Below are 16,374 nucleotides of genomic sequence, written 5' to 3'. Positions count from 1 at the left end.
AATCATCTCTTCAGGGTAGTCCACTGATCATCCAGACAGCCATCCCCTCTAGTTATTTTGTAACAGATGGAATGGGGTGAAATCATAACCCTGACTAACCTTTGGCTGTGGTAAATATAAATAAATATAATATGATTTTTTTTACATAACAATCTAAAAGTGTATTTATTTTATATTATTTTTTGTCCGGAATCTTTTGTTTTATGGACTACATTATGACTGTGAGAGATTTAACAGTAATAACATCACCAGCAGGCCTCCTACCTGTTTGTACAACATAATTTATTAGGCATTTACATTATGTTCCTTTGAATTTTAGAGGGATACAGTTATATGATACATATACTTTTATGTAACTGAATTAAGAAGAAGAAACAACTTGAATGTACTGCCTGCATAACTACTATCATCAATAGCCCCAACGCAACTTAACTTTCAAACTTAGGCTCCTCTCAGGTTGGAAAAAATCACACCCGTGTGAACTGAGCGGTGGTTTACCCACCTCATAGATCATGTGTACCGATTGTTGTGACATTTGAAGAAAATATGTAGGAAAAGGAGCAAAAAGTGTGTTTTGGAGAAAATTCAAGATGGCGGAAAATCTATCCTGGCGCAAATGGGCGTGGCCTATATGGGGAGATGCGTCTTGACCCAAGGAATCCAGGGAAAAAAGAATTTTAATTTTTCGATCTACGGTTCAAGAGTTACGGGGCAAAACGTAAAGTGGGCCGTTATAGCGCCACCATGAGGCCGAGTGATGTAATTATTTTTCGATTCATTCTTAAAATCATTATGAATCTCCTCTCCGAGGTTTGAAACTGTAGCTCCTATGGTTTACGAGAGAAAAATACTTCAAAGTGATTTCTTGCATTGTCCCATTATAAGTCAATGGGGACAATTAAGCGTTGTTTTTTGCCGATTACGTCGCCATGGTAAGGCGGATCGGAACGAAAGGTAATAGCACACCATTCCCGGCCGAGCCGCACATTTTGATGTATATATTGCGCGAGTGGCGTAAATGGTGCGGCACTAGTTACGCGCCGAAGTTTAGGCTACATACAGACAGACACGGACGGACGGAGACCCACACACAGCCACGTATAGGAGCGTTGTGACCACCGCTCAAAAAAGGTTGAGAGAGAGAGAGAGAGAGAGAGAGAGAGAGAGAGAGAGATAACACGGTTAGAAGTGAGAGCCAATTCCTATACCAATAATGCATACATTAGGCTTGTTGAGCTTTGAGAGCTGACATAATTAATATGGCACTAAATTTTAACCATCATTTTAACCATCCCTTTTATGAGCATTCTCTTCGTTTAGTTCAGCAGTTCAATGACAGATGACTCCATGGCAGCTGGTCGTAAAAAGAGTTTTCAATCAGTTCATCATCAGTTTGAGCTAAAGAAGACTTTGATAGTGTTGTTGTAGATTGTGCTGGCCATCTCCGTCAGATCTTCATTCCTGGCTGCTGCCATCACCTCGAGAACTTGTCTGAAGACAGGGAATACATTATTATAAGTGGTCCTCTGAATGGCTGCTGCCTGGTTAATTCATAGGTTGAAAAAACCAGAGTAACAAATATATATTTTCCCCAACAGTGCTGCAAATGTGGACTATCACTCATAAGTGTATAATCAGTAAGTTTGTCCATCCAACTTCTACTCTTATCTGTTACATATGGCTACATTTCGTTTGTTATTTCTATCAATTTTTTATTCAATGAGACTCACTTCAGCCAAAGAGGCAGAATGGTATTTGCTTTGGCTCTGTCTCTCCTTCTCTTATCAGTCATAGCACGTACAGTATACAGTATATCCAGTGGCAGGTGATGTGAGGTTACACACATAGAAGCCTGAAGTGGACACTGGACAGGCTACCACAAACAATAAATTATGCACTCCCTTCATTGTTTGCCTTAATTTATGTTATTTAGTAAAGATTAAATGTATTAGTGTATTGTTTTAAATAAAGTGAAATGTTTAGGCCATATTTGAATTTGCACATTGCTATTTTATAGTTAGCTAATTTCTACGGACAAGCATTTATAATTGTATATTTGGGAAATTTCAATCATCAGCTCTCATTATAAAATAATAGTAATAAAATAATATAGTAAAACAATAGTAGTCTTCCTCTTTTCTTACTCTTACTAAAGTAATTATTTGGATGACTACTTTTAATTCAATATTATTCAAAATCACAATTTCTACATGACATTTTTAGTCATACTAATAATACGTTTAACATGATTCTTTACATGAGTAGTAACATAGTAAAAAAAAGGGAGTTCCAAAAACAATTATCATTTGTACTTACATTATATGACAAGGTTCATTCCTGTCTTTAATACAGTGCCCTGCCTCCCATTTCTTCTTGGTGGAAAATGTCGTTTTCACATGTTTAGAACCTGCATGAGTATTCTTTACCCCACACCATGGAGCATCTAGAAAACAATGAAAAACAATTAAGTAAATAGGTCAACATCTTTTTTTGGATCTTCTCTGGAACTGAAAAGTTCACTGAAACAGTGGTGTTGACAAGGTAACAACTCCCCGACTCTCATAAAATTCAACGCTGCTACATGACAGTTTGTTTGGCACACGCACCTGTTTCGATCATTAGTCTCTCGGTAGGGATGGTCTTCATAGCTTCAATGTTCGCCTCCGTTTTCAAGGAGCTGAACGGAGAGAACAGGACATAGTGTTCTTGGTATAGTATTGTTTATTGTAGCATCAATACTGCTACTGTTTTGTTTAATGTCATTATCATAAATGGAGACTGCTGCTCCAGTTAGAATTTCCAAAGCACCAAGATATTATCAAAGCGACTAACAGATTTGGTCATAAGCTACCACGAGTACATGTTGTAAAAGTGGCAGGGTTCTTAATAAACCCTAGCAAACGTTTTTAAATGTGCTGCTATCACTGTGATATAATCAAAACAGAAGCAAGCTCAACCTTGCCATTAGATAATGTTTTACCTTCAGATGACAGCAAAGTAGGTTCACTACACCAATTCTGTGTGGATGTTAAATGGCTTTGAAAGGATGTCTTAACTATTTGGCAGTGCTGTATTACATCTCAATATTTTCTCACCATCCATTTATGCCAATATAGAGGTCCAGGTCTATAAGAGCAGCAGCATCCTCTGCAGTCCCATCAAATGAATGAACCTAAAGGTAGATTGAACATGCATTGACATATTTTATGGTTCTAATATTGGGCCGCTTAATCACAGAAACACTAGTGTCATATTCTGGAAACTGTCATAATAGGCAAACATTCCGTGAAAATAGATTAGATTTGCCGCAGAGGGGAAAGAATAAATGTACAGACGCCTGGAGGACTTGTGTCAAAGAAGTGCATAGCTCCTTTCGGAACCTCTTCCTCTGCTATATAGCTCCGAGATGAGGTTCCATCTCAGCCGAATGTTCGCCACGATTTCACGATTCTTACCTTTACTGCACATTGTATCCAAAAAGTAAAAGTCGGCCTGCCTGCTCTCAGATGTAAACTTTTTTTGCGCTGAAGAAAATCTAAGCAATGGGTTGAAACCAGAGTTTACAATCGCTTTTTTAGTCAGCCTGTGGCCATGTTTTCCCAATGCAATTTTACAGAAGCAGCAATGCACACGCGGACGGGGGTTGACTGGCCACAAGCTGACTAAAAAAGCTTTTAATTTAAACGCTTGTTTCAACCTGTCAGATAGATTTAATTGACAGCTAAAATAAATAAAAAAACGTATTGGATACCATGAGTGGAAAAGGGTAAGAATCGTGTATCGCGGCAAACATTCGCAGGAGATTACTGATTTGGGGCGACTAGCGCCAAGGAACCTCATCTCGGAGCTATATAGCGGAGGGAGAGATTCTGAAAGTAGCTACGAAGTACATAGGTCATACACATCAGAATATCTAATTCCATTATCTCCCGGAAAATCTTCTTACCACTCCTCCAACACATCTGTTCCGGTTTCTCTTCATTATGTCTGCCAAAGTAAAGAGAAAATACATTACTTTTAGTCAAAAACACAGTTTCACTAATACTTAGCCAATCTACAAGTTGAGCTTGCAGATATATTTTTGTTCACATAAGTTTAGAAAAGAAAGATGGATAGATAGATGCACACATTTTACATATACATTTTACTATTTTCTAATTCAATTCCCTGTCCCACATTAATGCGGTCCACAACACATACCAATGAACTCCTGATGGGAGTTTCTGCAGTGAAGGAACATCGGTAGTTTGGTCTCTTCAGCCAAGTCAAACTGCTTCTCAAAGTACCTGTGACATAGGGGTAAAGAGTAAAAGGCAATGAGATCTATTCAGCTGCTTGGTTTTCCAATTTCTTCTCCAGGAACAAAAACCTTATTTACGGTATTTTCCCACCATCTCTTCCTTTTATAGTTCAATATTTTGTTAATCTGCCATTGTAATAAAACTGAAATAATTGACAATAAACTCACTTAAGTTGGGTTTCCTTTTCACAGAATTCCAACCTGTCAAAATCTGAAACAGAAAAAAGAAGAGAGGCAGGCAGATAAAGTGTGTTTTCTGTTTTCAGCCAGCAGATGGCGAACAGCCATGTGTATTTGTCAATGGACATTGCCTTGATATACTGTATGGTGGAAGTATCTTGATGTGGTCATCCACATAAAAGCTTACATTGAAAACAAATGTAAAATAATTTATAATACTGATATGTACATTAATGTGCACTCCCTCACTTCAATAATTACATTAAAATGTTACTGTCCACGGTAATTAACTATTTGTGATGTAGTTATGTAGAAAATATATTTATAGTACGTACGGTAATATCACGTGGATAATGCTCTAGTCTAGTGTGTACCCTACTAACCCAGTCCACATTCTCCTATGGCCACCGCCTTTCCTTTGTGTGCCGTTGCCAGTTCTCTGAGTTCAGATAAGTACTGTTCTGGTTCCTGTAGAAACTCATTGCAGCGCGTAGGATGGCAACCCACTGTACAGTAAAACTCATCTGTAGGCAACATTAGACAAAAGCACAACAATAATGAGTTTATCATTTATAATACAATGGAGGATGTCCTTCACATTGTAGCTCATTGTGCAGTGTAGACTATAACAGAGATTTTCCACTGGACTAGAGCCCACTCAGCCCAGAAACCACATTGTCAGTTTTAGGAGTTTGATTTATACTGGGACAAACCTACAAACCTAAGAATGTACAGCAAGCACTCACTAAACTCCAAGCCTAAGCACTTTGTATTCAAGCAACCATGACATTTTATTAGTATTAGTAGCTTAAAACAATCAATCCGATTATTACACATTGATTGATTGATTGAAGACCTTATTAGAAGTTTGCATAGGAAAAGGTACAGTTTCATGACGGTACAGTTCAGAAAAGCACTTGGCTTATTTACACAGGAAACCATTGAAGTATCTCATATAACATTGAATGACAGACGAATAGAACACAGTACATAACACTTCACATGTGGGTAAGGTGCTAAAAATCTCTGACGGAAACAAAATGATAACTTAAAACATTTAGGGTGCGTTCGGAAATGCGCACTCAGCGCACTGGTTCGGAAATCCAATGCGCGGCGCACCGGTGTGCTGAGTGCACGCACTCACCGACCCTACTCAGAAGATTGGGTTTGGCAGTGTGGTGTGTCGGTGCGGTGTTTTGATTGGTTGGTTTTCATGGCAGTGTCTCGCACTTCTCAACTGTGAACAATGGTGTAGGAAATGATAACAAAATGCACTATTTTCTGCTTTATTGGTCCTTTGGGTTTTGTTACACACACGCATCAACGTGTAAACTAACAGCAGGTAGGCCAATATTATGAATTAAATTACCTATCAATAGCAACGTTACGTTAGCAACTGCTGCTTTTAAGAAAATTTTCCGACTGAAAAAGCACACGTTGCCTCTTATCTGGTCGTTCGTAAATAAGCCACACTGAATGCACTCTCAATGCCCACTGCACTCACTACACTGAGCACACACCCGGTGCGCATTTCCGAACGCACCCACTGTCACACACATACACTAACTCATTCCTGTTGGGCAGCCTTAGTTCATCGTACAAGACTCAAGAGTGTTGCACAAAAACTAGGCGAGATACAAGCTCGCAATGCATTGTAATTTTTGCTATACTACTAAAATGCTGATAGTGAAAGTTTAAATGTGTCTGTGTTTTATAAATATTGAACCAATGATCCAATCATTGGAGCCATAAGCCATTGGAACACAGGATTTTTACAATGTGAATACGGTATGTATATATGTAGGTACTACTGTATGGTCACTGCCAAACAGGTATTACCTCTAGTCTCTGCCAACTTCAGTGCCGCCTTGCTGTCCTCCAGACTTCCTCCCGTGATCATAAACTGTATAGAGAGGACATTATGTACAATCCAGGACATTCATTAAGTCCCTGTTAAAGTAAAATCTGTAGCTGTAATGTGATTCATTTGATGTTTATATAATTAAATGGTACAATATATGCACAACTTACCTTTTGGACACCAACACTGAGGGCCCTTTCAATGACTGGATCAAAATCATCTAGAGAAAAAAATAAACATGTGTTTCAATTCATCCTAACATATACATTTTGGAACTGCAGCCAGCGGTATTTGGTAGACAGGTAGACAGGACCAAATGCAGCACTCCGATTGGCTATAACGTCCTATTGTCACGGTTACGGTCCGGCCAGTCCAGGGGATCTTAACGTCCGCCCAGCCCATGGATCTGTAACCCTACACCAGCCCATACAACAAGCCTGCAAGATAGATAGATAGATGGATACATAGATAAAGATTGAGAACTCCATATCAGTTGCATCACTAACAATAATTAAAAATTAACAATAGTCATAATACATATAATAATACAATAATAATAATAATAAGGGTAATAATAATAATAATAAAAACTTTAATATCTGGATTTTATATAGCACTTTTACACTACAGTACAGTACGGCACAGTACAGTAGTACCATAAATTACAGTACAGTAAGGTACGGTACGGTACGGTACGGTACAGTACAGTACGGTACGGTACAGTACAGTACCGTACCTTACTGTACGGTACAGTACGGTACAGTACCGTACGGTACGGTACGGTACAGTACAGTACACTACAGTACGGTACAGTACGGTACAGTACAGTACAGTACAGTATGGTTCAGTACAGTACACTACAGTACAGTATGGTACAGTACAGTAAACTACAGTACAGTACAGTATACAGTATACAGTACACTACAGTACAGTACAGTATGGTACAGTACAGTATGGTACAGTACAGTACACTACACTACACTACAGTACAGTACAGTATGGTACAGTACAGTACAGTACAGTACAGTATGGTACGGTACGGTACGGTACAGTACACTACGGTACGGTACGGTACGGTACAGTACAGTACAGTACAGTATGGTACAGTACAGTACAGTACAGTACAAGTCATCAAAGCAATTTCTGTAGGATTACTTTTAGCTTGTTTGTAAATCCTGCTACAAGTTTAAAAATAGTGTGATTGTCAGGCTGCTCCTCGCATGTTTGTATGTGTGCCTTGTAGATGTCTCATTCACAGAGCTTTTGACGTTAACAACGAGGCGAGGGGGCCTAGATGTGAGCGGCGCATAGCGCCGCGAACCTCTAGTAGTTTACACTTGAGAGGGGTTCAGTAGCAGATGGTTGCAACATCATACTAGTTTATTGAAAACTATGGGAGCACACTCGACCACAGTTTACCATAATCAATTAAGTCTTGTCTGTGATAAACAGTGTTTTTGGACGAGTCCAGAATCAACTTTATTGTCACATAATAAAGTCAGATAAAATATACCAAGTACATGGTGTATGATAAACTAGAAAAAGAGCTCTTCGGAGCACAGGTCTCCACCAGGCCAGGTAGGTTATTGTGGGCCAGCAAAGTTCGGAATTCAGTCATTATAGAGGTGAGTGGAAGCGCTGCTTTCATGACATGAGGCATTTTGTTCGAAGCGAACCACTCCAGCAAACTTTAGATGCCAATCTTTTAGCATGGAATATGACAAATCTGACAGATCCGTCTTAATCACAAAACTAGAGATAATGTGTATAGAGCATCGCAGTTGAAGCCCCACCCCGTCCTCACTCTGGTGTCGGAAGTGTTTTCTCCATTCATTTCTTGCATAGACATTTCATAAAGTATTTATTTAAACGTTTTTAAGCCTTGGACAAAGCCACCTTGGCTGGAGAGGAATCATGACAATATTCACATTTTTTTGAATGCAAAGATTAATTCGAAAGCTGAAAAAAATGGCAGGGTACAAGACTGTGTACATCATTATTTTTAAAATTGCGGAAACTACACTCCCAGAATGCTTTGCGAATGTTGTTGTTGTTTCCTGAAATACAGCCCTTAAATCACGCTCAGTTTAGTTATCCAGGCCAGCATATGGCCTGAAATGTAGTGATTGTCATCTCTGTGGACTCTCTTATCGTCATCTTTAACTAGTGCATCATATTTGTAAAAGAACGTATTCGCTCACAGGAGTTCTGCTGACGTGCAATAATCTGCCGGGAAGACAGGGGGCAGTAAGCTACTTCCGCGGTAACCGCAAGATATGTGAAAGAAGAAGAAGCTAGACCAATCACAGACGTCGTTTTTACGTTTAGCAGTATGGGAAATGCAGTTCTTCTCCGTGCGATCTTGATTAAAACGTGTTTTTACTAAAACTAGAGTGATTGCATACATACTCGGGGGTTCTACAGGAGCATATGGAACCATTTTACAACCACCAGCCTAGCGGTAAGTGTACATTGAATTGCTACGACTTTGTGGCTGATAATGAAAAACCCTATGGTAAATATGAATGGCCAGCTTGCTTCCGACACCTCACTGCGATGCTCTATTGTGTACCGATTTAAAAATCTGTTTATCTATAACAGGCTGATGTGAAAAAGGTTCTGCTCTGGCATCCAGGAAGTGTGTGCGCAAGGTTTCAGGGTGCCGCAGATTAGCTGCTTACGGACACGCACCGCGCGCGCACGCACGCACGCACACACACACCCACAGAAGTCAGAAATACTCCGGTGTAAAACATATTGAACCTGAAATCGGCCTAAATATACTAAACTAAATAGAACATGAATGCAATTAGTTATTACATCATGCTTGCTGACACTCTAGTTAGCAGTAAGTACTAGCATTATAGTACCCTGACGCGTGATTATGGATCCAACTGGGAAAGATGGATGGAAACGGCATAGAGCGCTCGTTTTCAGTTATTGTCCACGACATTGCAAGCGGCGCGAAGGCCAGCGGACCTTGGTCCTGCTCTTCGCCCCCGAGCGCCGCAAGCGCACGATAAACGCCATGATAATTGGGTTTTGGTGCACCTCGCGCGGTCCAAGTGACTACAACGGAGCGCTCCCTACGTCCGGTTCAGCCAATCACAAGCTTCAAAAATGAGTCCGGGGCGTGGTTATCCATCTTTCCCAGTTGGATCCATAATCACGCTACCCTGACCCCTTGTGATCTCAAGTGAAGCATCAGTTTGTGTGTTTGTGTGACTGTGTACATGTTTACGGTAGAATGGCAATAAAGTTGAATTAATGAACTTACCCTCATGTCTCTGCTTTCCTCTGTAACACCCTCTGAACATAGGATCAGTTAGATTCACACCAATATCTGTGGAGGGAGAGCACCAGCATCATCATTAGCCATACATTATAACTCTTGTAGAGTACTTTTATTTTTAAGGCGTTTTCTAACGTCTTCAAAATAAAAAGTACTCTACAAGAGTTATAATTTATGGCTACACTACAGCATCATCATTAAAGAGCAGCTCTCTGTACTAGTGTACATCATCATGTACCACCAACTTGAGCTTTCAATGAGACAGTTGAGGCATTGCTGGTATTTGGAGTAGGATGCAATGGGCTGTACTGCTGTACTGTACTATGCTGTAACTTCAGGGCTTTGGGGCTGTTAGCAAGCTAACAAGCAAGCAAGCTAACTCACTAAGCAAGTAACTGAAGTAAGCATATTGTACATGCTGCAGTCAGGATAGCCGACCTAATCACTCCATCACAATCATTTTATGCTTGCTTGTTTGCTTTCATTTAGACCTCATGTATGTAATTGTAATTCTTACCAATGAAATTGTGTTGAGCCATGTTTGATTGAGCAAAGCTTCTAAAAAGAATCACACATGCAGCAGCTTTCACCACCAGTCGCATGTTGATGCAACGCCGTATTTCTTGTAGTATATGCTCACTGCAGAAACATCTTCCTTGGTCTAATCAACTCGATTGATTAGAAAACGCAATATGAAAGAAAGTTCTTCTTATATGATCTGTTTAAATCAGTGGTTCCCAAACCTTTCAAGTCGAGACCCCATAGAGAGATATTAGAGCTTGCATTGCATGGGACCCAAACAAACTTCTAGTGAAAAAAGCAGATCTACAAGCTCACAATGCGTTGCGATCAGCTATTTTCACTACTTCTTGGGAAATTTTGTTATCTAATTTAGGCCTGTGGAATTTCTTCGATTTTTTTTCCCGTCGCCTTTGAGGAAAAGTTATTTTTTTAATGTTTCGTAGGAAACAAGAAAGTAATTAAGGGACCCATTTAAAAATATGCCCAGTGATGACCCACAAGGTCCCGACCGACTGTTTGGGAAACACTTTATAATATTGTTGCGCATTTAGTAGGTGTAAATGGCAATTTTCCCTAAAGCAAACTTCCTAAGTCCCAGAATGCACCTCGCTCAGCGAGAAGGTGACAGGGGACAGTAAAAATGGCCTCTGCGTATCTTACTCACCAGCAGAAAGTGTTGAGATTATACAAGAAATCACTGCGACACCTGGAATCATGGTGCATATTTAGGTAAGTGCACATCGGCGGGATTAAATCCTGTTGATGGATGGTTTTGAATGCACGAGCAGGGTGTTGTTGTTGTGGATCCTATGCTAACTTTAGCCTCTAGCTAACCGCTAGCTGATATGATGGCAGGTCACTCATCCCTCTAGCCAATGTTACATACATTAATGTGAAATGTATACAAACATGTGGAATACATGCAATGTTTGTAATATCATCACAGATATTCTAGGGCTATCATTCCTCTAGCTCTGGTCCATAGTGTTAGAACTCCACTAACGCTATAATGGACCAGAGCTATGATGTATCGTTCCTCTAGCTTTAATGTCCTCCACTGTAACCTCTTAAGCCATGATGTTCCAGAATTTTTCAAATTATTGATAAAATGGTTCAAAAATATTCTTCTGTTACCCCAAAATCTCTCACAAAAAAGCAGATAAAATGTACAAATCACAACGCGTCGCTCCCGAAGTATAAAATAGGGATTTGTTGTTGTTGTTAAATTGTATAATTAACTTGAGCAACGACCAGCAATTTATGGACATGTCATCATAGCTCTAGTCCATAACAATCCTCTAACGCTATGGACCAGAGCTAGGCATGTCACTTTGTGTACTACATTACCAAACCACCTCAACCTATCTCTCAAAGGATCTTTATTGGCATGAGAAAACATACGTTTACATTGCCAAAGCAAGTGTCACAAATAAAATAAAAACAGTTGAAAATGGGGAACATATATTGGGAGGGGGTACAGCATTGTGTAAACAGAGCTATGTCTCAATCCTCGTGATAACCAGGAAAAAATTGAGTCATTTCTGTATTGCACACCTGACCTGTCGCCCATTGCTGATAAAAAAATATGTATACAAGTGTCGTGAAGCACATTGATCAAGGATGACAGAAATTAGCTTGTAAAATACAGTTAAACAACTAAACATTTTTTATTTTTTAGTGTATAAAGTAAAGCCGCTCATTTGCTGTTCCAGGGACAAGTACCGCTTCTATGCCTGCACGATGCGTGCTCGCTTCGATGAGAACAAGAATGAGAAGGACATGGTGAAAGCTACCATGATGCTGAAGGCCGGGGAGGAAGAGTTCTGGGCCAACCAGCACCCCCAGCCCTACATCTTCCCCGATTCTCCTGGAGGGACCTCCTATGAAAGATACGAGTGCTACAAGGTAACAAACGGTGGACTTGATTAGACTCGATGGAATGATCCTACATGTATTCTGGATATTCATCTGGAAAGGATTTCCCTACATCATTTATTATTTTTTTAAAGCCGGGGCATCAGGAAGGTAAACGGAAGGCTCGCCTTAAAACACGCTTGCCCTATTTCTTTTCCGCTGACCGTTTGGTGGGGTGGTTCTTGTATTCTTGTATTTTATTGAGGATAAGGTTAGAAATAGGTTTAGAAATAAGTTTAGGGTTAGGCATAGTTTTACTGAGGTTAAGATTAGGAAAAGGGTTACGCTTAGGCATAGTTTACGTTTAGGAATAGCAGGCAGATACCCTTCTGGCGGATTGATGCCTGAGGCAACTGTTTTGGGGCGAGCGTTTTGGTATTCATCAGGAATCCCTGAAATAGTGCGACCATACAGTACATACTGTACAAGCCTGCCGGCTTCAGAGCCATGTGTCAAGCGATATAATTTATCCAACGTTGTCGTTTGAATAGTCTCACGTGGATCTGGTCGTACAGTCTGGAGCAACGGAAGCTCAGAAAATGAGTAAGGGGAAAGCAGATGTCATGCCACCTCCCTGCTTCTGTTCTGTTTTTACAGTCGTGCAAATTTGTCTTAGTATAAATGAAAATACTCAAAGTATACATAACTTGTTGCTTCTAAAATAAACATCCTAAAATAAAGTGTAAAGATTGAAAATATATTTTCGTGAATGGAAATGACAAACATGACATTCCTGCCTGTAGTTCCAGACTATATAGAATTCAGATTGTGGAAAAAGTTGTTTGGCCACGCTAGACATTTGAAGGTTTCATGGTTGGATATCATAAAATGCCCTTTCCTATGCTGAATGTCCCTTAGGCCTTGGAAAAATCATATTTGATCTAATATTATCTGCATTAGACCTGTGCTGTGAATGCTGGCAGTTGAGTTACGTTTTTTTCAAGCAAACCTTTATGTCGCTCTGTGCACATTCACACATGCTGTTTAGTGTTTTGAGATGTGACTTTGATGCCCCTGCATTCCCACCCTGCCTTCACCTTTTAGGTCCCAGAGTGGACCCTGGACCACTGGCACCCCTCGGAGAAGGCCATGTACCCAGACTACTTTGCCAAGAGGGAGCAGTGGAAGAAACTGAGGGAGCAGAGCTGGGACAGAGAGGTGGGCTGGCAGGGCCAGATACTGCTGGATTATTTTGATGATACAAACAGCAGCATGTGACCAAAGATTCAACAACCGGGATGGGAAAAGCACACTCTCTTAATCAGTCCCAAAGGGGCAAGAGCACACAATTTATTAGGATACTTACTCAGCAAGCTTTAGCGTCCAATAGATATTTACTCTGCATATACATACAATTGCAATTATTAATTGGGGGGAAAAAGATTTCATAGCTTTATTTCCTTTTTTATTTATTTTGTATTAACCTTTATTTATCCAGGAGAGGTTGCAGAGCACAAATGCTCTTCTTCAGCAACGCCCTCATCAATCTTTCTCTCTCACACACACACACACACACACACACTAGGCCTGTGACGATTCACTTTTTCCCAATTCGATTCGATTTCGATTCATAGGGTGACGATTCGATTATATCACGATTATTGCGTTTTCCTGCGATTTGCGATTCGAATCACGATTATTGCGATTTTTCCCCCAAAATTACATCTTTTTTTATATTGAAACATTTTAAAACAATTCTAAACAATATAAAACATTAAAAGTTGAATCATAATCATAAATCAATGCAGCCAAATAAAAGTCAGTCAATCTTTCTGACATTTATTTCAGCCAAAGTGCCAGTGGTACAACATTACAGAAACATGTTCCTGGTCAAGATGCCAGAAAACACAGAACACAACACAACAGTCATAAAAAATAAAAGAAAGTTGCTTTGCTGCAGGACTACAGCACTGTGCTAGCTTTAGCCATAACATGACATCCTCATGACCTAAAACTGTTCCTTTAGGACCTGTACTTACTCTGAGTGGAAGTGGTTATTTCATCAAATTCACCTTCAGGTTAATTTCTTTTAATATAAATAAATAAAATCGGGAAAATCGATTCTGAACTTTGAAAATCGATTAATTGAATCGCCAGCATTAACATCATGATAATATAGTGAATTTTTCTGCACAGGCCTAACACACACACACACACACACCCACACACTTGGATAGTGATACTGATGGGCAGGAAAGGTGGCAGAGAGGAAGCATGACATGAAGCAAAGCGCCTTGGGTCTTGGCTGGGCCGTCTGTGGGAAGGACTATAATAGCCTTATTTATCTGTTATGCCAGCTTTAACAGGTGAGCTACTTGTTTCAGCCTTGGTCAATACACTTTTGGAGCTGAGATTGCAGTTACTTCACTTTAATGACCAAAATAAACAAATAGAAGAGCCATCAGATAAGCTACTACTTTATATGGATGGATACATTCAATGTGCTCTGCCTGGAGGGCTTCTACAGGCTGTGGTTTTTGTGGCAGCAATAGGACACTTTGTATTCATATTAGTTTACAACAGGGACCTTAAATGAGAGTCAAGCCCTCGTTAAAATGCAATCTAACGCACTTAAGATGATGAGCACTGATTGCCCTGGAGCTTTATACTATGGAAAGTTTTCACAATCACTAAATTATATAAACAGTGAGTGGTACAAGTCTGACAACGCTGTTTTAATGCAGCTCAATATATTATATCTTCACTGTCGGGCAGAAACCTTCTATCTCCAGGTTTCAAATTTGTACTATTTTTCGTAAAGTAAAGCCCTGCTTCATCATACAAGGCTGTATGGCAAATCATACAAAGCTGTTTGTTTTCACAATTATACATTTTTAAAATGTTATACAAAACGAACGGACATACCAGGTCTCCACCCGACAATGTGAAAGAAACATTGCAGAGTTGGTTCTGTTTTGCATCGTGCAGTATTCTGTGTTCCATTGTGTGAAACTTTTCTTCTCTGATTACAGGTTGCCCAGCTCGAGGCTGAGACCCCAGCCAGTGGTCCCAGGACCGAGGCTCTCCCACCAGCCCGCAAAGACGGCGACCTCCCTCCTCTGTGGTGGCAGACTGTCACCCGCGCCCGGGAGCGTCCCACATAAACCCCCTTCCACCTCCCCCAGCCATGTCCTTTTGGGGTTGACTTTCTCCATGTATGGCGTCAATTCCATCACAGATATCTTGAGGCGACGACATGGCAACAATCACCATGACTGCTACATGTGAACTACCTTTGGTTTGACATCTTATCTCGAAAGGCTTTTAGTTTTGTTGTTGAAGTAGTAGATGATGGGAAGGTTCCTGTGTGCAGGTTGCAGGGATTCATTGTAAGACATTAATACCTAATGAGACTTTACAGAGTTGTCGAAGTGGTTGACTTTGAAACTGTACTGTAGACGTACCACTTTCTCTGTATAGGATTGCCTGTTCCAATAAATTATAAACATGATAAAAAGTATTTGCGTGTCATGTATAAATAATTTGTATATTTCTTTTGCACTAATTTCATTTGTAACATTGTTAATGTGTCCTCTTTGGGACAATATAGCTGTTTAGAGGCAAAAGAAGCAACACGCTTGGTCACCATGGTGATTCATGGTCACCATTCACTTTCAAGTTGCAGCTTTACAGTTTACACTTTACAGTTTACAGTTTAGGCATTTAGCAGACGCTTTTAATCCAAAGTGACTTACAATAAGCAGATAACATCACAATAATAAACAAGATAATATGTCAGTACATCATCAACAATATAACAAATGCAAATGCTTTTTTATATAGAGAAACAATGACACCCTGTTGTCAAAGTTAAAAACATTTGGAGGAGGGAAGTTAATTACATTAAGATAAGATATGGTCAAAATGCATAAATTGAGGTTTTTTTTTTTATTCTATATAAATGGAATAATACATTGGCCAAAATTACAGCAATAATGTTTGGTTTCCATATTATGTATTATTAAAATGTAATTTATTGATTGATTTCACCTCACCGTTAAAGTATATTTTCATGCATTGGAGTCATTTGTTAGTATGACAGATTGCTCTAACGGGTCGGCAAGTACATTTGGCCTCGGGACAGTTTTAGAGGGGTTTTACAATCAAGGAACCCCAGTTTGATATGCTAATTTATGTTATGGACCCCCATAATTGAGTGTAAAAATGAGTCCATTGTTGTACACTCTGTAACTAAAAGAGTGTCTTGTTCTGTAGTACAGACCTTTTTGGGTCAATTTAGTTCCAAGCTATCAGTAATTTAGCTGGGGACCGCCTTGAAGCCCTTTAAGGACCCCTGGGGGCCCC

At 39.8% G+C, this 16,374-nt stretch overlaps 2 protein-coding genes across 2 annotated transcripts; one reads left to right on the top strand and one right to left on the bottom strand.

The window, feature by feature from the left end:
- Positions 1-280: 280 nt before the first annotated feature.
- On the bottom strand, positions 281-10,235 carry tatdn1 (TatD DNase domain containing 1; the record flags this gene model as incomplete). The annotated part of the gene is made up of 12 exons (XM_080735150.1): positions 281-1,491; positions 2,317-2,443; positions 2,607-2,677; positions 3,096-3,172; positions 3,947-3,987; positions 4,201-4,286; positions 4,469-4,511; positions 4,864-5,004; positions 6,320-6,383; positions 6,512-6,561; positions 9,619-9,684; positions 10,151-10,235. The coding sequence occupies 12 exons, from the start codon at positions 10,233-10,235 to the stop codon at positions 1,389-1,391; spliced, it is 954 nt and encodes a 317-aa protein (XP_080591276.1). The 3' UTR covers positions 281-1,388.
- A 524-nt stretch (positions 10,236-10,759) lies between these two features.
- LOC308292251 (NADH dehydrogenase [ubiquinone] 1 beta subcomplex subunit 9-like) lies at positions 10,760-15,529 on the top strand. The gene is made up of 4 exons (XM_080734561.1): positions 10,760-10,884; positions 11,868-12,060; positions 13,114-13,227; positions 15,042-15,529. The coding sequence occupies exons 1-4, from the start codon at positions 10,796-10,798 to the stop codon at positions 15,171-15,173; spliced, it is 528 nt and encodes a 175-aa protein (XP_080590687.1). The 5' UTR covers positions 10,760-10,795; the 3' UTR covers positions 15,174-15,529.
- The last annotated feature ends 845 nt before the right edge of the window (positions 15,530-16,374 follow it).

Source organism: Nannobrachium achirus, assembly GCF_963921795.1.
Source record: "Nannobrachium achirus genome assembly, chromosome: 10".
Taxonomy (NCBI): Eukaryota; Metazoa; Chordata; class Actinopteri; order Myctophiformes; family Myctophidae; genus Nannobrachium; species Nannobrachium achirus.
Note: the sequence above shows the minus strand (reverse complement) of the source record. Positions and strands in the feature narration are given on the sequence as shown.